Raw genomic sequence first — 21,454 nt, 5'->3', positions numbered from 1 at the left:
TAGATGAGGTAAGGTGAGTGCCTCAGAGCTTGGATTTTGAAGTCATACAAATCCCTTTGTATTCAGCTTCCACTTGTTACTTTCTGTGTGATATTTAGTCAAGCTTTTTAAATTCCCTCTGTCTCAATTTCAAAATGTATAAAATGACAGCTATTACAATTTAGGATTCTGGTGATAGTGTTGCAATGAAAAGGGGGAAAAAAGAGGAATGAGTTTTCTTTCCCTTTCCTGAAAACAATGAAGATAAGAGAACAGTGGGCAGGCCTGAACATTCTGCGTTTTCTTACTTTGCATGGGTGTGTGCATGCATGCAAATTTGCTTCAGTCATGTTTGATTCTGTGTGACTATGGATTGTAGCCTGCAAGGCTCTTCTATCCATGGGATTCTCCAGGTAAGAATACTGGAGTGGAGCCCCCTCCTCAAGGGGCTCTTCCTGACCCAGGGATCAAACCCATGTCTCATATCTCCTGCATTGACAGGCAGTTTCTTTATCACTAGTGAAAGGTTGTTGCTGAACCACGAAAAGACGCCAGGATTCTTGGCCTCCGGAAGAGAAGAATTCAATCCGGGGCCAGAGGCTTGATGGCTTAGAGCTTTTGTGTAATAAAGTTTTATTAAAGTGTTAAGGAGATAGAGAAAGCTTTTGCCATAGGCATCAGAAGGGGGCAGAAAGAGTGCCCCCTTGCTAATATACTCTCCAGTGAATCAAAAGAATGTCTGGAGGTTGTAAAGACCTCAACCAGACCTACTCCCATAATTTACATTTTAAAATAACAGGATTAGCCAGAAGGTTTAATCCAGAGACTGTCCTCAGGCAGGATACATTATTGTTACATAATCCTTGTAAAGACCTCACCAGACCTACTCCCATAATTTACATTTTAAGATAACAGGATTAGCCACAAGGTTTAATCCAGAGACTGTCCTCAAGCAGGATACATTACTATTATATAATCCTTAAAGACTTCACTAGACCTACTCCCATAATTTACATTTTAAGATAATAGGATTAGCATTTGACAATAGAAAGATCCTCCAGGCCCACTCCCATAATATACTTTCTAAGATATTAGGATTAGTCAGAAGGTTTTCGGGAAGGAGAAACTGTCCTCCAGCTGGATACATTGTTTCATAATCCCTAGTACAGAGTTTAAACTGAGTTGTGTAACTGACTAAAACTAAGGAATGCAGAGGAAAAAAAGTTTGTCCTTTTCTCCTCCTTGAGAATTCCAGACCCCTCTCTCCTTGGGGACCCCTAGACTTCTTATCAACCTGCCTAGGAAATGATTCTCTCACTAGCATCACCCAGCTGCTCCTAACTGCATGTCCATAACTAAGTTTGCTTTTCTGCCTCCTAACTCAACATGTCTGTAACTAAGTTTACTTTTCTGCCCCCCTAGAAAATCCCATGCACGGAGGAGCCTGGTAGGCTGCAGTCCATGGGGTCGCTAAGAGTTGGACACGACTGAGCGACTTCACTTTCACTTTTCACTTTCATGCATTGGAGAAGGAAATGGCAACCCACTCCAGTTTCTTGCCTGGAGAATCCCAGGGACGGGGGACTTTGGTGGGCTGCTGTCTATGGTGTCACACAGAGTCGGACACGACTGAAGAGACTTAGCAGCAGCAGCAGCTCTCTGTAGGAGGCACATCTCACACCTATTTTCCCTTTGACTCTATGCTAAATACATCCTCTGTCTGGTGCTGATCCTTCCAATACTCTCTTCCTCTTGTAGTTCTTTTTTACATATCAGAAAGAAGGCCACAGGACCACCAAATTGCCAGACTCAATTACTGGGTTAGTGACCCCAGCCTATGACTGTTTTTGAAACAATACAAAAGGAAAAAAAACAAAAAACACATGTTAACACCTGTGTTTCTCATCATCAACTCATGACTGTGAACCTTTATCTTATATAAGCCCCTAGTCTCCTCAAGGAAAGATATACCCATTTGAATGCAGAGTTCCAAAGAATAGCAGGGAGAGATAAGAAAGCTTTCCTCAGTGATCAATGCAAAGAAATAGAGGAAAACAATAGAATGGGAAAGATTAGAGATCTCTTCAAGAAAATTAGAGATACCAAGAGAACATTTCATGCATAGATGGGCACAATAAAGTACATAAATGGTATGGACCTAATAGAAGCAGAAGATATCAAGAAGAGGTGGCAAGAATACACAGAAGAACTGTACAAAAAATATCTTCATGACTCAGATAATCATGATGGTGTGATCACTCACACTTACCTAGAGCCAGACATCCTGGAATGTGAAGGCAAGTGGGCCTTAGGAAGTATCACTAGGAACAAAGCTAGTGGAGATGATGGAATTCCAGTTGCGCTATTTCAAATCCTGAAAGATGATGCTGTGAGAGTGCTATACTCAATATGCCAGAATTTGGAAAACTCAGCAGTGCCCACAGGACTGGAAAAGATCAGTTTTCATTCCATTCCAAAGAAAGGCAATGCCAAAGAATGCTCAAACTACTACATAATTGAACTCATCTCAAAAGCTAGTAAAGTAATGCTCCAAATTCTCCAAGCCAGGCTTCAGCAATATGTGAACCGTGAACTTCCAGATGTTCAAGCTGGTTTTAGAAAAGGCAGAGGAACCAGAGATCAAATTGCCAACATCCACTGGATCATCGAAAAAGCAAGAGAGTTCCAGAAAAACATCTGTTTCTGCTTTATTGACTATGCCAAAGCCTTTGACTGTGTGGATCACAATAATCTGTGGAAATTTTTTTAAGAGATGGGAATACCAGACGACCTGACCTGCCTCTTGAGAAACCTATATGCAGGTCAGGAAGCAACAGTTAGAACTGGACATGGAATAACAGACTGGTTCCAAATAGGACAAGGAGTATGTCAAGGCTGTATACTGTCACCCTGCTTATTTAACTTATTTGCAGAGTACATCAGGAGAAATGCTGGGCTGGAAGAAACACAAGCTGGAATCAAGATTGCCACAGAAATATCAATAACCTCAGATATGCAGATGACACCACCCTTATGGGAGAAAGTGAAGAAGAACTAAAGAGCCTCTTGACGAAAGTAAAAGAGAAGAGTGAAAAAGTTGGCTTAAAGCTCAACATTCAGAAAACTAATATCATGGCATCTGGTCCCATCACTTCATAGGAAATAGATGGGGATACAGTGGCTGACTTTATTTTTTGGGGGGGGCTCCAAAATCACTGCAGATGCTGATTGCAGCCATGAAACTAAAAGACGCTTACTCCTTGGAAGGAAAGTTATGACCAACCTAGACAGCATATTAAAAAGCAGAGATATTACTTTGCCAACAAAGGTCTATCTAGTCAAGGCTATAGTTTTTCAGCTGAGTGCCGAAGAATTGATGCTTTTGAACTGTGGTGTTGGAGAAGACTCTTGAGAGTCCCTTGGACTGCAAGGAGGTCCAACCAGTCCATCCTAAAGGAGATCAGTCCTGGGTGTTCATTGGAAGGACTGATCTTGAAGCTGAAACTTCAATAGTTTGGCCACTTGATGTGAAGAGCTGACTTATTTAAGAAGACCCTGATGATTGGAAAGATTGAGGCCAGGAAGAGAAGGGGATGACAGAGGATGAGATGATTGGATAGCATCACCGACTCAAAAGACATGGGTTTGGGTAGACTCCAGAAGTTGGTGATGGACAGGGAGGCCTGGCATGCTGTGGTTCATGGAGTGGCAAAGAGTTGGACATGACTGAGTGACTGAACTGAAGACTCCTCATGAGGCAGAGGACAGGCACAGTTTTTGAGGCATGAACCTACTGTGTTCCCCTCTCTGTTGGCTGAGAGTTAAAGCCAACTTTCTATATCCTCCTGTCTTTCTCTTTTACTTGGCTTCAGTGAACAGAGAAAGTCAAGGTTTCGGCCCACAAAAATAGTGATCATAATACTAAAATTAATAATAAATTATTTATTGTTATTGATCTATTTGGAAGTGTATTTTAGTGAAAGGATTTGGAAGAAGTGGCCAGAGACTGGATGGATGGAGCCCATGTAGTGATCAGGCCAGACAAGTGATTCCTGGTATGCAACCAACAACTGGTTTTTCCTTGAATTTGTTACTATAAAGTTCTGAAGAATGGGAGAGGGTGATAGATATAGAAATAAGCATCGACTATGTGCTAGGCATCCTGGCAGTTAACTGATATTCATGACTTGTTTAATTCTTATGACAACCCCAGAATTTATTCTCAGCTTTCAGAAAAAGAGGCACAGAGATAAAGAGCCTAATTAATGAGCATAAAGTCGGGCTCTCTCTAGCTCCCTCTGTATGACTCATCCTTAAATGAAAGCATGGAGATACTCTCTGTTCTTCTGAGTGATGAATTCCCTAGGGCTAATGGGACACCTTACTCTTCTATCAGTTTCACATGAGTCCAGTGGGGCGTGAGTAGTGATGGTGTGTGCATCTTCTAGGTCGTGTCCTTAAAAGAAAGTTGCTTCCCATCATCTCCCTTTTTCTTCTTGTCACGGTACAGTTCTCACATGTGACACTGCTGCAGGACCAGAGCAGTAAGACAGAAGCGTTGCAGTTTTCAGAAGACTTTGCAGTACAAAGCAGCCTTGTTATCCTGGTCTTCCTGCCTACATCTATTTCTACTTGTGAGAGACAAATACATTTCAACCTTTTTCCACTACTGTATTTAGAAATCTTTTTGTTACAAGCAGCCTGATGTATATCCTCATAATACAGTTATCTACCTTATCTATCACTTCCCCACCATAGCCAATAAGATTTCTTCATATTTCCAGAATGTTCTCTTAATAAGCCTTGCAGCTATGACAGAGAGAGTTTAGAAAATGGGGAGAAAATAAGGAAGGTCCTCATCATGCCAAACAAATAGGCCTATTTCTTCACTGTTCTGTCACTTTGTTTTTGCTCATGTCACTGTCTCCTATTCAAAAATCTCCTGTCTACTTTATTCCATAACCACTTGCATAACATGCCTTTCAAGTTCAGCCAAATTTATTTCAACATTCTGCAGAGGTTATCCCATGGCTTCCCAATTGCAGTGAACCTACCTAATGATATTTCGTTTGGTTACCCAAAGGTGGGTTATACCACACATTACATCATACACTCTCTTGTACTATGCCTGTCATCTGGTAAGTACTTCATAAATGCCTCTTGGATAAATGAATCTCAGAATAAATCAATTATTCATTAACTATATCAAAAAAAGTCAGGTAGCCTAAGTAGAGATTGTGTGTAGGATTCAAATAGTCTTAGGTGTAAGTCCTTGTTTGATCATTATCAATTTTGAATAACTTAGGCAAATAATTTGACAGATTTCTGTCAGTGTCTTCAGCCTTAAAATGGAAACAGTATCAGATGAGGCAATAAGCTGTGTATGCATAGCCTGTAAGCTTTACAGCAAGCACTTAAACTGGAATACAAAGAGATATACTCAAAAACACTACAGATACATTAAAATGGGGTGCTCACAAAATGTTTAAGTGACTCAAAGTAAGAGAAAAAAAGAGAAATAGAAGATAGAAAGCAAAGTGAAAAACAGAAATAATAAAACAGTAGACTTTAGTGTTCACACATCAAAATATACACTAAATATATATGATCTAAATTCACCAATTAAAAGAGGGTTTGGTAGAATGAAATAATAGTCTACCTATAAGTTATACACAAAAATTCATTTCAAATATAATCATATAAATATGCTAAAAGTAAAAGAATGGAAAAGCATATGCTATGCAAATATTAACCAAAGGAGAGCTGTTGTGGTGATATAGGATTAAGTTCAGGCAAAGACAGTCATCAGAGATATAGAGAGACATTATGTAATAATTAAACAGCCAATTCACCAAGATGACACAGCAATTTTAATGTCTGTGTGTATGCCATAAAAGAGCTGCCAAATTCATTGGTCGCTCAGATGGTAAAGAATCTGGCCTGTGATGCAGAAGACATGTTTGATCCCTCGGTCGGGAAGATACCCTGAAAGGGGAAGGGCAACCCACTTCAGTTTTGCTGCTGGAAGAATTTCACAAACAGAGGAGCCTGGCAGACTACAGTCCATGGGGTCACAAAGAGTCAGGCATGACTGAGCGACTAACAAATACAACACAACAACACACACACACCAGAACTGAATAAACACATTGACAAACCTGTATTTTTCAGTTGCAGATATTAGGACTCTTATAGTAATTGATAGAATTAGTAGATAAGAAATCAACAAGGGTACAGATGCACTCAAACAACACAAATATCTAATAAGGTCTACCAGACACAGAGTACAGAACACTCCTCTGAACAATAGCAGAAGACATATTGTTTCAAGTATCTATCATGGGTCATAAAACCAACCTTTACATATTTGTTCAAGGTTGAAATCACACAGTGTATGCCCTCTGCCCTAATGGACTCCAGTTGGAAATTAACAGAAAGAAAACAAGAATATTTCACAATGCTTGAAAAACAACACATTTCTTAAAAAGGGACTAGGACTTTAGGACTTTAATATTCTAAATACTAATCCTATCACTTAGTAATACCAATGGGGTGTTTCTTCCAGAAACTGGTAAAGTCATCTGCATCTGAACTTTGTAATATAGGCTTGTGTTAAAACTTTTCCAGACGTTCCTAGGGAACTAGACCTATTAATTGTTGAGCACCAACTATAAGCTATGTTAACACTGAACATTCCTTTTATTTCATCATCACAACCACCTTCCACAGAGCTGCCGGTCATGAAGGTACCTGTCCTGAGAGGCAGGGAAAAAGAGATAGTATTGGGAGAGATTCTTGAGATAGTATAGGATGTTGAAGGGAATTTTAAGGAATTCAGGATGGCCACAGTTAGAGAGCCCTGAGCGGAGAAGACTATAAAGTGGAAAGAGGCTATAAGAAGGGATCCTAAGGAATATGAACTCTGGGAAGCAGCAGGAAGCACTAGAAAACCTAGGCAGAGGAATGACATTTTTAAATGAATATTTGAGAGTGATTGCTCATGGAGGAGCCTGAAGGCGGGGCTCTGTCTTGGCAGGGGTGGGAGCAATGTGGTTGAAGAGTGGTAAGGACGTAGGTATCACCATTCTACACACGCGAAACAGAGCTTCTAAGAGCGAAGCTTAGCATTTCCCCCTCCCCCCACCCGGGATAATAATATTAAAAAGACAAAGTGATCATGCTCTAAATATAATGTCCCAGTAATACGTACAAAGACATAACTAAATGATTTAAAATACATATTGTGTCTGTTACACTTGAGGCTCCAGTAAAAAAAAAACAGAGACAAAGGGTCACTTGGTCAATCAAAAAGATTTACGGGGGATGCAGAGTGGTTCTGAACCATACTCTATCCAAGGATCCCTGACATGTGAGAAAATATGCAGATGACTAAGCTCCAGTAGTCACGTACTGATGCGCTAGCTGGATGACAAAAAAGGCCGAATGCCGAAGAATTGATGTCTTTGAACCGTGGTGCTGGAGAAAACTAAACAACACCAAAGCTCCTGGCAGTATGTGAGGCTTCATTTGAGTGCTACAGTTCAATATTTACACTTTTGCCATCATCTAGATGGACCAAGAAGCTCTTTTTGTTTTGTACAATAAACCTGCACCACCACCATCCCCCCAAAGCATATCTTGTCTAGCACACTTAAATAGCAAAACAGTTAACGATATTTCATCCCTACAAAGCACCGGTTGAATCATGCCAGTTTCTGGGGAGAACAGAGAGGCAGGATGTACCCAGATGGCCACTTTAGCCTCAGAACCGCCATGTTCCCACCCTTGGTACCCAGAATGGGCCTGGTCCTGCAGGTCAGGATGCACTTGGGCCCTTTTGCCTGCTCTTACCTGCTGAGGAACCAAGATCCCTTTCCCCAAGTCCAGGTGGAAGAAATTGCCTATGAAGGGCAGGCGCAGGGGCCCTGGTGGGTAGTTCTTTGGGTGCTGCCTTTTGAGGAAATCAGCAAAGAGGAGAAAGACAAAGGCCCCCAGTAGGACAATGCCAGGACGGAGCGTGGTCCAGAGGGCAGCCACCAGGGAGCCCAGTGCCTCCAGCATGGCTGTGCTGTCTGGTTCCCCTTCAGCGATCAGAGCCAAGGAAGGTCCTCACACCTGTGAATTTATAATCTCTGCACCATGCCTTTCCTGCCCTGTGTCCAGCCCCCGCCCCGTCCTTCCTGTCAGACCCTGCCCTCCCTCCCTTCCTCTTCTGTCCTTCCCTGCTCCCACCTCTACTCTTCCCTCCCCCCTCTACTCAAGTGAGCCCTGCTCCTTGCTCCCCTTGGCACCCGGTCCATTTTACCCTTCCATGACCTGCCTTTTCCTCTCCTCTTGCCAATTTGTTGTTCAGTCCCTAAGTCCTGTCTGAATCTTTTCCACCCCATGGAGGCAGCACATCAGGCTTCCCTGAGCCATGAGTCAGCAGTGGCCTGCTGCAGGGGCACAGGCTCTGGCAAGAGCAGTGCTGGGAAGCACAGTGTATGGCATAAGTCTTCTTGCACATCACCATTAGCCCCACTATACAGCTGCCAGGCTGACAACTCACAAACTGGAGAGAAATTATACCAAAGAAGTTCTCACTCTGCTGGGAAAGTTCTAGGCCTCACATCAGACTTCCCAACCTGGGGATCAGGAAAAGACAACGAGGATCCCCAGGGAATCTGACTTTGAGGGTCAGTGGGATTTGATTACAGAATTTCCACAGGACTGGGAAAACAGACTCTTTGAGGGGAGAAAGAAAACCTTGTGTGCACCAGGACACAGGAGAAAGGAGAGGTGACCCCTAAGAGACTCAGCCACACTTGCCTTCGTGTGTTTGGAAGTCTCTGGTGGAGGCATGAGTTGACAGTGGCCTGCTGCAGAGGCAGTGACACTGACTACAACAGTCCTGGGAGCCATGGCATGCTTGCATAAGTCCTTTTCAAGGAGGTAGCCATCATTGCCATTACCCCTACCACCTGAGGCCAAACTACAGGGAGGGAACACTGCCCCACCATCAGCAGTGATTGGATTAAGACTTACTGAGCATGGCCCTGCCCACCAGAACAAGACCCAGTTTTCCCCACAGCCAGTCCCTCCCAAAGAAGGTTCAAACTACTGCATAATTGCACTCATCTCACATACTAGCAAAGTAATGCTCAAAATCCTCCAAGCTAGGCTTCAACAGTTATGTGAACCAAGAACTTCCAGATGTACAAGCTGACTTTAGAAAAGGCAGAGGAACCAGAAATCAAATTGCCAACATCCACTGGATCATAGGAAAAGCAAGAGAATTCCAGAAAAACACCTACTTCTGCTTCATTGACTATGCTAAAGCATTTGACTGTATGGATCACAACATACTGCGGGAAATTCTTAAAGAGATGAGAATACCAGACTACTTAACCTACCTCCTAAGAAATCTGTAGGCAGATCAAAAAGCAACAGTTAAAACTGTACATGGAACAGCAGACTGGTTCCAAATAAGGAAAGGGGTACGTCAAGGCTGTATATTGTCACCCTACTTATTTAACTTATATGCAAAGTACACCATGCAAAATGCCAGGCTGGATGAAGCAGAAGCTGGAATCAAGATTGCCAGAGGAAATACCAACAACCTAAGATATGCAGATGACACCAGCCTTATGGCAGAAAGCGAAGAGGAACTAAAGAGCCTCTTGATAAAAGTGAAAGAGGAGAGTGAAAATGCTGGATTAAAACTCAACAGTCAAAAACTAAGATCATGGCATAAGGTCCCATTGCTTCATGGCAAATAGGTGGGGAAAAATGGAAACAGTGACGGACTTTATTTTCTTGAGCTCCAAATTCGCTGTGAATGGTGACTGTGGCCATGATATTAAAAGATGCTTGCTCCTTGGAAGAAAAGCTATGACAAACGTAGACGACATAGTAAAAAGCAGAGACATTACTTTGCCGAAAAAAAGACTGTATAGTCATAGCTATGGTATTTCCAGAGTACATCATGAGAAACGCTGGACTGGAAGAAACACAAGCTGGAATCAAGATTGCCGGGAGAAATATCAATCACCTCAGATATGCAGATGACACCACCCTTATGGCAGAAAGTGAAGAGGAACTCAAAAGCCTCTTAATGAAAGTGAAAGTGGAGAGTGAAAAAGTTGGCTTAAAGCTCAACATTCAGAAAACGAAGATCATGGCATCCGGTCCCATCACTTCATGGGAAATAGATGGGGAACAGTGGAAAGAGTGTCAGACTTTATTTTTTCGGGCTCCAAAAATCACTGCAGATGGTGACTGCAGCCAAGAAATTAAAAGACGCTTACTCCTTGGAAGGAAAGTTATGACCAACCTAGATAGCATATTCAAAAGCAGAAACATGACTTTGCCAACAAAGGTCCGTCTAGTCAAGGCTATGGTTTTTCCTGTGGTCATGTATGGATGTGAGAGTTGGACTGTGAAGAAGGTTGAGTGCTAAAGAATTGATGCTTTTGAACTGTGGTGTTGGAGAAGACTCTTGAGAGTCCCTTGGACTGCAAGGAGATCCAACCAGTCCATTCTGAAGGAGATCAGCCCTGGGATTTCTTTGGAAGGAATGATGCTGAAACTCCAGTACTTTGGCCACCTCATGTGAAGAGTTGACTCATTGGAAAAGACTCTGCTGCTGGGAGGGATTGGGGGCAGGAGGAGAAGGGGACGACAGAGGATGAGATGGCTGGATGGCATCACTGACTCGATGGATGTGAGTCTGAGTGAACTCCGGGAGTTGGTGATGGACAGGGAGGCCTGGCATGCTGCGATTCATGGGGTCGCAAAGAGTCAGACACGACTGAGCGACTGAAATGAACTAAACTGAACTGATGGTATTTCCAGTAGTCATGTATGGATGTGAGAGTTGGACCATAAGGAAGGCTGAGTGCTGAAGAATTGATGCTTTTGAACTGTGGTGTGGAGAAGACTCTTGCGAGTCCCTTGGACAGCAAGGAGATCATACCAGTCCATCCTAAAGGAAATCAACCCTGAATATTCATTGGAAGGACTCATGCTGAAGCTCCAATACTTTGGCCACCTGATGGGAAGAGCTGACTTATTGGAAAAGACACCGATGCTGGGAAAGATTGAAGGCAGGAGAAGGGGACAACAGAAGGCAAGGTGGTTGGATGGCATCACCGACTCAAGGGACATGAACTGAAGCAAGCTCCAGGAGATGGTGAAGGACAGGGAAGTCTGGCATGTTGCAGTCTATGGGGTCGAAAAGAGTTGTACACAACTGAGCGACCGAACTAACAAACAAGTCCCTCCAATCAGAGAGCTTGTACAAGATTCTTATCCATCAGAGGACAGTTAAGTGAACTGAGAACTACCAGCTGTATAAGCTGGATTTAGAATAGGCAGAGGAACCAGAGACCAAATGCCAACATCCTGCCAACTGGCCCCTACCTGATTCTCTCCTCCTGCTTTTTTTGTTTTGTTTCATCTCCAAGTGTGTCATTCTCTGAGACCAAAGGTGCTCTAAGATTTGTGGTCATTGCATCTCAGAGTGCGCCAGAGACACCTGAGTTACGTGTTTTTCAATCAACTTCTCACCAAAGGATTAAAACCCAGCCTCATGAACAATCAGAAAAACAGTAGCACCGCATTTCTTGTGAGCTCTTATATGCAAAGCACTGAGTTCACCTGTTTACATGGATTTCTTCAATGATAAAATTATGCAGATACAGTTCTTTGTTCCATCTAGCAGTTAAGGAAAAGGAAACATCTTTTCAAACAATATTTGAGGAAATTTGTTGCTAGTAGAACTTCCTCATTAGAAATGTTAAAATAAGTTCTTCAGAAAAAAAGGAAAGATATGTAGGTCAGACACTCAGATCTAAATAAAGTAAGAATGTTAGAGAAAAAAATTAAGGTGCATTAAATCTCTTACTTTCTTAATTGATCTGATGCATAAGATTTTGTTCAAAATAAAAATATTAACATTGTATTCTGTGAGTCTAGCTTAGAGATAGTGGTATGTATGATGTAGTTGGAAAGGACAGAAGGAAGGAATTAGGAAAATTCTATTATAAGGTACTTGCACTAACAATCAAGCAGTGTAATGAAGTTCAAAGTGGATTTGAATCAGTTGGAAATGTATACTGTGAACTGTAGGGCTACCACTGATATTGTAAAAAAGAAATATGACTCACATGCTAAGACAGAAAAGAAAATGGAATTATACAAAATGCTCAGTTAAAACCAGACAAGAGAGAAGAAAAAGTGAAAGACAAAAAACGCCAAAAGCAATGAATACAAAATAGTAATGACTACAGTAGTTAACAGTCTGTATTGATAACCACATTAAATGTTAATATTCTAAACACACTAACTAAAAGACTGTTACCCAGAGACCATTTAAAAAAACCCAAGACTTGTTTCAGATGATTGTTTTCAATGTTCAGAAACACAAATGATTTTTGTAGGTTGATTTTTATCCTGCAACGTTGCTGAATTCATTATGTCAGTGTGTGTGTAATCTTTAGGATTTTTTACATATTAAGATAATGTCATTTGCACACAGAGATAGTTTTAGATCAGCATCAAAAAGAACAGGATACTTAGGAATAAGTATAACCAAGGAGGCAAAGGACTTATTCACTGAAAACTATAAAATATTGCTGAGGAAAATGAAAGAAGGCACAGATAAATGGAAATATATCTCATGTTTATGAAAAAGAAGGATTAAGTTTATTAAATTGTTCATGTTAGTCAAAATAATTCCTATCAAAATCCTAAAGGCATGCTTTATACAGAAATAGAAAATATAATCCTAAAATCCATGTGAAACCTCAAAATTGTAAATAGCCAAACAGCCTTGGAGACCTTACACTTTCATCTAAGAGTTGTCTATTCTAGATAATTGAGAGAAGCACCATCATATAATCATGTCCTTGTGTGGCTAGCTTATTTCACTTAGCGTAAAGTCCTCACAGCTTATCTATTTCTAGAATTCGGTAGCATTCTCTCCTTCTTTACTGCTGAGGAATGTTTCATTGTATGTACAGTCCACATTTTCATTATCTCTTCATCCATTAATGGACATTTAACTTGCTTCCACCTCTTTGCTATTATGTAGAATGCTGCATGAAATGAAAATCTCTCTTCAAGATTTTGATTTCTATTCTGATAAATGCCATGTAATGGGATCAGCAGATCAAATGGGAGAACCTCCAAACTCTTTTCTGTGGTGACTGCATGATTTTATATTCTCACCAAACAGTGCCCAATGGCCCAATTTCCCCTACACCAGTAGTTTCCAGGGACTGGCAGGAGTGCGTGAAATCCGCTTCAGTCATGTCTGACTCTCTGAGACTCTATGGACTGTATCCTAACAGGCTTCTCTGTCCATGGGGTTTTCCAGGCAAGAATACTGGGGTGGGTTGCCATGCCTTCCTCCAGGGGATCTTCCTGACCCAAGGACTGAACCAACATATCTTATATCTCCTGCATTGGCAGGTGGGTTCTTTACCACCAGTGCCACCTGGAAGGCCCTGGGGAAGTAGGAAATGAAAAATTTCTGTTCCATCAGTACAGAGTTCCAGCCATGTGAGATGGAAAATTTCTAGAAGTCTTGTGCACGATACTGTCTTTAGAGTTAACAGTATTGTACTGTATATACAAATTTCATAAAGCAAGTAGCTGTTGTTCAGTTACTAAGGCATGTCTCTTTTGGGACCCTATGTATTGTAGCCCAGCAGGCTCCATTGCCCATAGAATTTCCCAGGCAAGAATACTGGAGTGGGTTGTCATTTCCTCCTCCAGGGTATCTTCCCTACCCAGGGATCAAACCCACATCTCCTGTTTGGCAGGCAGATTCTTTACCACTGAGCTACCAGAGAAGCTCTAAAACAAGAGCGTGCATGCTAAGTCGCTTCAGTTGTGTCCAACTCTTTGTTACCCTATGGACTGTAGCCTACCAGGCTTCTCTGTCCATGGGATTCTCCATGGACAGAAGCAAGACTACTGGAGTGGGTGGCAGTGCCCTCTTCCAGGTGATCTTCCCAACCCAGGGATTGAACTGGTGTCTCTTGTGTCTCCTGCACTGGCAGGTGGGTTCTTTACCACTAGTCCCACCTGGGAAGCTCCTAAAGCAAGTAGATCTCCTATTAATTGGCTTTGATCATACATACACACACACACAAAGACCTAACTATATGCTGTCTAGAACAGACCTACTTTAATTATGGAGATAGATTGAAATTAAAGGGTTAAAGGAAGATATACCATGCTAACACCAATCAAAGAAAACTGAAGTAACTATATTAATCGCTAATATTAGGGCAAGGAGAAGTATCATAAACTAAAAGGGCATCACATAATGAAACAAGGTCAGCTTTCCAAGAAGACATAGCAATTGTATGTGTGTGCACCTAACAAGGGAGCTTCAAAATGCATGTAGGCAAACTGATGGAACTCCAAATAAAAATAGATGCATTTCCTATTATAGTTAGAGACTTGAATACCCCTCTACTATCAATGGACAGAACCAAGCAGCAGAAAACCAGTAGAAGCAAAGTCGAACTCTATGGCATTATCAATTACCTTGATCCAATTAATCTTTACGGAATTCATCCAACAAGAGCAGCATGCATATTCTTCTGAAGCGCATGTAGAACAGTAACCAAACAGGCCACATTCTAATATAAAACACACGTTATCAAATATCAATATAGAAATCACACAAATTATGCTTTCATAACAAAACTGAGTTAACTAGAAATCAACTAAAGAATAGCAGGTGGAAACTTCAAACCACTTGAATGTTGAACAACATACTGATATATATAAACATGGCTCCAAGAAGAAATCTCCAAAAAATAAAAAAATCTTTGAACAAATGAAAATATAGCTTATCAAAATGTACGGATGAAGTGAAGTCAGTGTTTTGAGGAAAATTTAAAGCATTGAATTCATATATTAGAAAAGAAGAAAGGTCTGGAATAAACAATCTAAATGTCAAACTCATGATTGTATAAAAAGAAAAGAAAATTAAATCTAAAGAAAGCACAAGAAAATAAATAACAAAAACAAGAGCAGCAATGAATGAAATTGAAAATAGCAACAAAATGGAGAAATTGAAGAAAATCAAAATTAAAAAAAATTTTTTTTAATTGGCAAACATCTCACCAAGTAGCTGAGAAAAAGAAAGAGAGGGTATAAATTATTATCATAACTGAATAAGTGCCATAACTACTCATCTTATGGACATTATAAGAAAGGAATATTATGAATAACTATAAGCCCAAAAATTTGATAGTGTAGATGAAATAGGTCAATTCATTGAAAAACAAGAAAGTTGGGGGGTGGGGTGGATTTAGAACAGAGTAGTCTCATCTTGCTAAGATGAGAAAATATAGATTGGAATCTGGGATGATTGACATGGACGAATGTCCCAGATGCTCATTCTTAGTGGCCTCCAGCTTCTGTCATGGTATCTTAGCAACAAGCAGGCTTGAGTAAGATCACAGGGAGAAGAGCCTGACATGCAGGTAGACTGTGGAGTCCCCAGGTCTAACAAAGAAGTATCCAGGTAGCTGCCCTTGTTTCTTAGTCATCTGCCAGCCTCCACCTCCTGTCAGGCCTCTATAAATATATAGGGGCCTGGAGGTGGCCCCGTCTGATAGACCCCCTCTCTGGTGTACAACCTCCAGCCATTCGGACCAGAACACATTTCTATACAACTCAGGGTATCCAGAGTGCCGTGTTCCTCGTCTGCTTATAAGAGTCCAATCTCCAATCTGACTCTAATTTTCACAGCAGCTGATGCATGTTAGGGTCTCTAAGGCAGGACAAGGGTGAAGGGAATATTCAAGTCTGGGGTGCTTTTTAGTAAAATCTGCATCTCACCCACGATGTCACAGAACATGTCATATGCTGGCCACACTATGTGTCAGACACAGATACAGGGGAAGAGGAAAAGAGGACCTGAAGCTTCCAAAACAGATGAGGAATAAGAGAGTTACAAAAGGACAGAAAACAAAATCTTTGTGTAATGCTTTTACAGAAGAGAATTCATATTTTAGAGACTCTAAAATATGAACTTGAGGAAAAAAGGAGACATTTTGCATGGTCAGAAAATTCAGCTACTCCCAGTCTTGTGTCCCCAAGCTTCTAGTTAACTTTGGTCACATGCTACTTGAGCCTGTGTCCCGCTGCATCTATTAGGCAGGATGAGTATTCAGGGGTTTTCCACTGATTCCATTGGAGAAGGTAAATGCTTCTCCTTCTGGAATCATGGAAAATGCACAGCAGAGCAGGAATGGACCTCAGATATGACTCCAACACAGTCCTTCATTAAACAGATGAGACTGAGAACATAATGGATAGAAACTTGGCCAATTTCTCAGTTTCCTATATGGATGATCCAACTGGGGAAAAAAGAAGTGGAAGACAAGGTCTCAGATATTCAGGAAGTTCAAGGCCTGGTTATATTGGTTTTATTCTAGAAATATCATTGTTGTGCTTTGCAGACATCAACTTTCTAGGAAGTTACACGGAAAGTGCATTCCAGTTGAGGGTGGCTGGGGATTCAGACCAAATTCTATGACCAAATTCAGATTCTATGACAAGTTCTGTGACATTCTGGATGAGACACAGCTTTTACTGAAAAGCATCCCAAGCTGGGGTTCCAGGCCACGCCTATCTAGTCTACACCAAACTCTCCCTCTGTTTCCTGTTTAGGAAACAAAATCATTTCACTGAGACTTACTCTTGGCTCCAACAGGCCCAGGTTAGCTCCAATCAGATTCTCTTTCTCTCCCCCTCACTTAGTCTATTTCCCTTTCTAATGGTATTTATTGGATTAGCTTTTACTGAATCCTAAGCAGTCAAGGCTATGGTTTTTCCAGTGGTCATGTATGAATGTCAGAGTTGGACTGTGAAGAAGGTTGAGTGCTAAAGAATTGATGCTTTTGAACTGTGGTGTTGGAGAAGACTCTTGAGAGTCCCTTGGACTGCAAGGAGATCCAACCAGTCCATTCTGAAGGAGATCAGCCCTGGGATTTCTTTGGAAGGAATGATGCTAAAGCTGAAACTCCAGTACTTTGGCCACCTCATGCGAAGAGTTGACTAATTGGAAAAGACTCTGCTGCTGGGAGGGATTGGGGGCAGGAGGAGAAGGGGACGACAGAGGATGAGATGGCTGGATGGCATCACTGACTCGATGGACGTGGGTCTGAGTGAACTCCGGGAGTTGGTGATGGACAGGGAGGCCTGGCGTGCTACGATTCATGGGGTCGCAAAGAGTCAGACACGACTGAGCGACTGACCTGAACTGAAGCAGTAGGAACAAATATCCCCATGTTCTTATGGTCCTTTTTATTCTGAGCTATTTAAATTCCTTAATTCTAACAGCCTTAGGAAGGTTTAGGGCAGTTTACCAGGTTTCATTTTATGTCTGAATGGGGGTCAGTATCCAAACTCCAAGGATGCTCAGTGGGACCTGGCCCTTTGGTTGATGCCATTTTCTCCCCTCAGTGACCACACACAGGAGGGCTGAGCAGGATTCCCACATTTCTGTTCCCTGATATAAAATACTCTGCTGTTGTTGTTGTTATTCAGTCATTAAGTCATGTCCAACTCTTTATGACCCCATGGACTGCAGCAAACCAGGCCTCCTCCCTATTCTTCACTATCTCCTGGAGTTTGCTCAAACTCATGTCCATTGAGTCCGTGATGCCATCCAACCATCCCATCTTCTGTTGCCCTCATCTTTTTCTGCCCTCAATCTTTCCCAGCATCAGGGTCTTTTCCAATAAGTTGGCTCTTCACATAGGTAGCCGAAGTATTGGTGCTTCAGCTTCAGCATAAGACTATCTACCAGTGCTTATCAGTTCTGTTTAGGCTGGAAACGCTTGTGAATCACAGCTGACAATCAGTTTGCAAGAAAAGATCACAACCATCACATTGTTAACAGCAATAATGGAGTCGAGAATAAATGCATGAGAGAGGATTAAAGGTAAGGAGGCACCTTGCTGCTACTGCTAAGCCACTTCAGCCATGTCCAACTCTGTGCGACCCCATAGATGGCAGCCCATAAGGCTCCCCCGTCCCTGGGATTCTCCAGGCAAGAACACTGGAGTGGGTTGCCATTTCCTTCTCCAATGCATGAAAGTGAAAAGTGAAGTCAAGTCATTCAGTTGTATCCGACTCTTAGTGACCCCATGGACTGCAGCCTACCAGGCTTCTCCATCCATAGGATTTTCCAGGCAAAAGTACTGGAGTGGGGTGCCATTGCTTTCTCCCAAGGAGGCATCTTATAGACAGGAAATATTTCCGTAATTTTTTCTGCCTAATCTGATTTCTATGTTTGGTTATATGTAGTGACATTCTTCTTAGCTCTACTGTCCAAGGCCAAGGTAGTGTTTCTTAGTAAACAGGATAAACCGCTTGTCTATAGAATCCTGCCTGTCAATCAGGAATCTCCCTGCCCACTGACTTCCCAGGGGCCAGTCTGAGGCAGAAGCAGGATAAACTTGCCCAATGTTACCAAGTGTGAGGGCCTTTCTGAGTGACCTCCATGGCTGCCCCAGGCCAAACTTCTAACTCTTATCTGCCATTTGGCACTGCTCTCACCTAGGCCATTTCAAAAGGCCAGAAGCAAGTCCCCATCTAAGGAAGGAAACAGAAGGAGGCAGACCAGAGTTATGACTTTTATGATACACTTTATGGTTTCCAAGCCACTTGAAGCCTATTATTTCCTCTGGTTTTTATAGCAACTCATTCTTTAGAGAAGGATCATTTTCCACTTTATATTTCCTAGATGAAAATGAAGTCACTCACGACATAATTGATTTGCTCAAGGTTCCACTGGAGATGGTAAAGCTAGGGTTTGGATCCAGTTTCCTCTGAGTCCAGTTCCTATGTCCTGTCCTAGAGGCACTGAATGCTGCTCCCTCACTTCTGAGCAGGTGCCCTGCCATGAGGTGGTGGGCAGGAACATAAGCTCATTCTTCCTGCTTTCCTTCCCCTCCTGCTCCCCGACAATCAGGCTCAAGGAACAGCACAGAGCCAGTGGCTGACTGAGGAGATGGTGAGGCTCACTCTGAACTGCAGGCTCAGCTTCTCATCACCTGGAGGCCTAAAGGTAAATTTTTGCAGAAGTGAGGTAAAGAAAATAAACAACTCAGTCCTGGCCAACTGTTCTCCAGGGCACATCCACATTCCTAAAACACAAAAATATGAGACAAGTTACCTGCTTAAGTGGTGTCTGTGTGCAGCAAGGAGTGAAACCTATGAAGTTCTGCAAAATCTGAGCAAAGGGAGGGGCTTTATGTACTCAACTTATTTAATCACAGCTACCTGGGTAAACTGAAGCCCAAGGAGCTAAGTCCACAAGTGCACACTTAGCACCTTCAGGGGTCAGGCGGGTGAGGCACGGGGTGAAGATGCAAGCTGTGGATAGAACAAGTGAGGCGCTGGGTTGACCTACAAATGACATCTAGCCTAAATTCTTTCAAAAATCCATTAGCAAACAATGACTATAAAAACACACAAAAAGCAAAATTCTGTTTTAATTTTTTTCAATCTTCAAAAGAAAACTGTTGAGAAGTATAAGAAAGTGAACATCAGATCAAGGCTTCCCAAGTGTGAGGCACCTTCTCTCTACATTACGTTTCCCTCCATTGTGACCTGGAATCTCCCTGCCAGGGCTCCCCATGCAGGGCTGATCCCATCCCATCCCACCTCTGCATGATGTACTCTGCATATAATTTAAATAAGCAGGGTGACAATATACAGCCTTGACATACTCTTTTTCCTGTTTGGGACCAGTCTGTATTCCATGTCTGGTTCTAACTGTTGCTTATTGATCTGCATACAGGTTTCTCAGAAGGCAGGTAAGGTGGTCTGGTATTCCCATCTCTTAAAGAATTTTCCACAGTTTATCGTGATCCACACAGTCACAGTCAAAGGCTTTAGCATAGCCAATGAAGCAGAAGTAGATGATTTTCTGGAATTCTCTTGCTTTTTCTATGATCCAACAGATGTTGGCAATTGGATCTCTGGTTCTTCTGCTTTTTCTAAATCCAGCTTGAACATGTGGAAGTTCTCGGTTCATCTGTTGTTGAAGACTGGCTTAGAGAATTTGGAGCATTAGTCTGCTAGCATGTGAAATGAGTGCTTCTATGCAGTAGTTTGAACATTCTTTGGCATTGTCCTTCTTTAGGATTGAAATGAAAACTGACCTTTTCCAGTTCTGGGGCCACTGCTGAGTTTTTCCTATTTGCTGGCATATTGAGTGCAGCACTTTAACAGCATCATCTTTTAGGATTTGAAACAGCTTAACTGGAATTCCATCACCTCCACTAGCTTTGTCCGTAGTTATGTTTCTTAAGGACTACTTGACTTCACACTCCAAGATTTATGGCTCTAGGTGAGTGATCACATCATCATGGTTATCTGGGTCATTAAGATCTTTTTTGCATAGTTCTTCTGTGTATTCTTGCCACCTCTTCTTAATATATTCTGCTTCTGTTAGGTGCATATCCGTTTCTGTCCTTCATTGTGCTCAACTTTTTAGGTTAATTTAAACATGTCTGATTCTGTCAGCCATTCCTCATGGCACTCCAGCATCTTTCCCACCTTCCTCCAGGAGCTTCAATGTGTCAACATTCCTCCCTGTGTGTGGTTCCACACCTGCACACCTTACAGCAAGTGAAGTATCCTCCTCTGAGGAGATATCAATGCTTCTACTAATGGTATGCCAATAAGTGGAAATAAAAAAGGAGCTGCAAAGAAATGTACAATTCTGCCAACTCGAGGAGAAGGAAGAAATATTCTACGTCAAAGATGATACCACCACACAGTGATGTGTATTAACCAGAGGGGTTACTGTGTTAAAGAATATACATACAATTTCACTTTTTTTTCCTGCTTCTGGCTTATAATGTTGGAAAAGTGCATGATATGGGGATGAGGGAGGAAAGCAAAACTTCCTCACGCTTAAACTCTGGCATCTGACTCAGCTTCACTTGTGTTCTGCACTGGGGAGCTGGGGGAAGGGGTAGGAGACTGAGCATTGAGCCAACGAACCATGAAACAATACTTACTCCTCCTTTTGTGTGTATCTCCTTCAGATATGGGGAAAGAATAGAGAACAGACCTCAAAAAGGCAGTATTTCAGCTTTCCAAAGACTTCAAGTCAAATACCACTAAATCTCTATCTTTATTTTTACTTGTATCAACAATTCTGAGTTATGTTATTCCTATACTCTATGAAATATTGCCTATATTTTTCCTCCCCTGTGGTAGGCTGAATAATGTCCCACAAAGATGTCCATGGCTTAATCTCTGGAACCCATGAATGTTAAATGCAGACAGAAGTTTGTAAATACAATTAACTTAAAGATCTTGATATGGCAAGATGATCCTGAATTATCCTAGTGGGCCCAATACAATCACAAGAGTCTCATAAGAGGGGTACAAGAAGGCGTAGAGGATGGGGGCAGAGAGGATGCTATTTTGATGGCTTTGAAGATGG

General features: G+C 41.9%; 1 protein-coding gene across 1 annotated transcript in view; it reads right to left on the bottom strand.

Moving 5' to 3' along the window:
* Positions 1-8,099, bottom strand: part of LOC109556227 (cytochrome P450 2J2-like) — a 29,399-nt gene extending 21,300 nt beyond the window's left edge. The window contains exon 1 of the mRNA XM_070786450.1: positions 7,831-8,099. Coding sequence (XP_070642551.1) covers positions 7,831-8,040 — 210 coding nt within the window. The 5' untranslated portion in view covers positions 8,041-8,099. The remainder of the gene's footprint in view (positions 1-7,830) is intronic.
* Positions 8,100-21,454: the final 13,355 nt, after the last annotated feature.

The sequence above is a fragment of the Bos indicus genome, chromosome 3, assembly GCF_029378745.1.
Source record: "Bos indicus isolate NIAB-ARS_2022 breed Sahiwal x Tharparkar chromosome 3, NIAB-ARS_B.indTharparkar_mat_pri_1.0, whole genome shotgun sequence".
Lineage (NCBI taxonomy): Eukaryota > Metazoa > Chordata > Mammalia > Artiodactyla > Bovidae > Bos > Bos indicus.
Note: the sequence above shows the minus strand (reverse complement) of the source record. Positions and strands in the feature narration are given on the sequence as shown.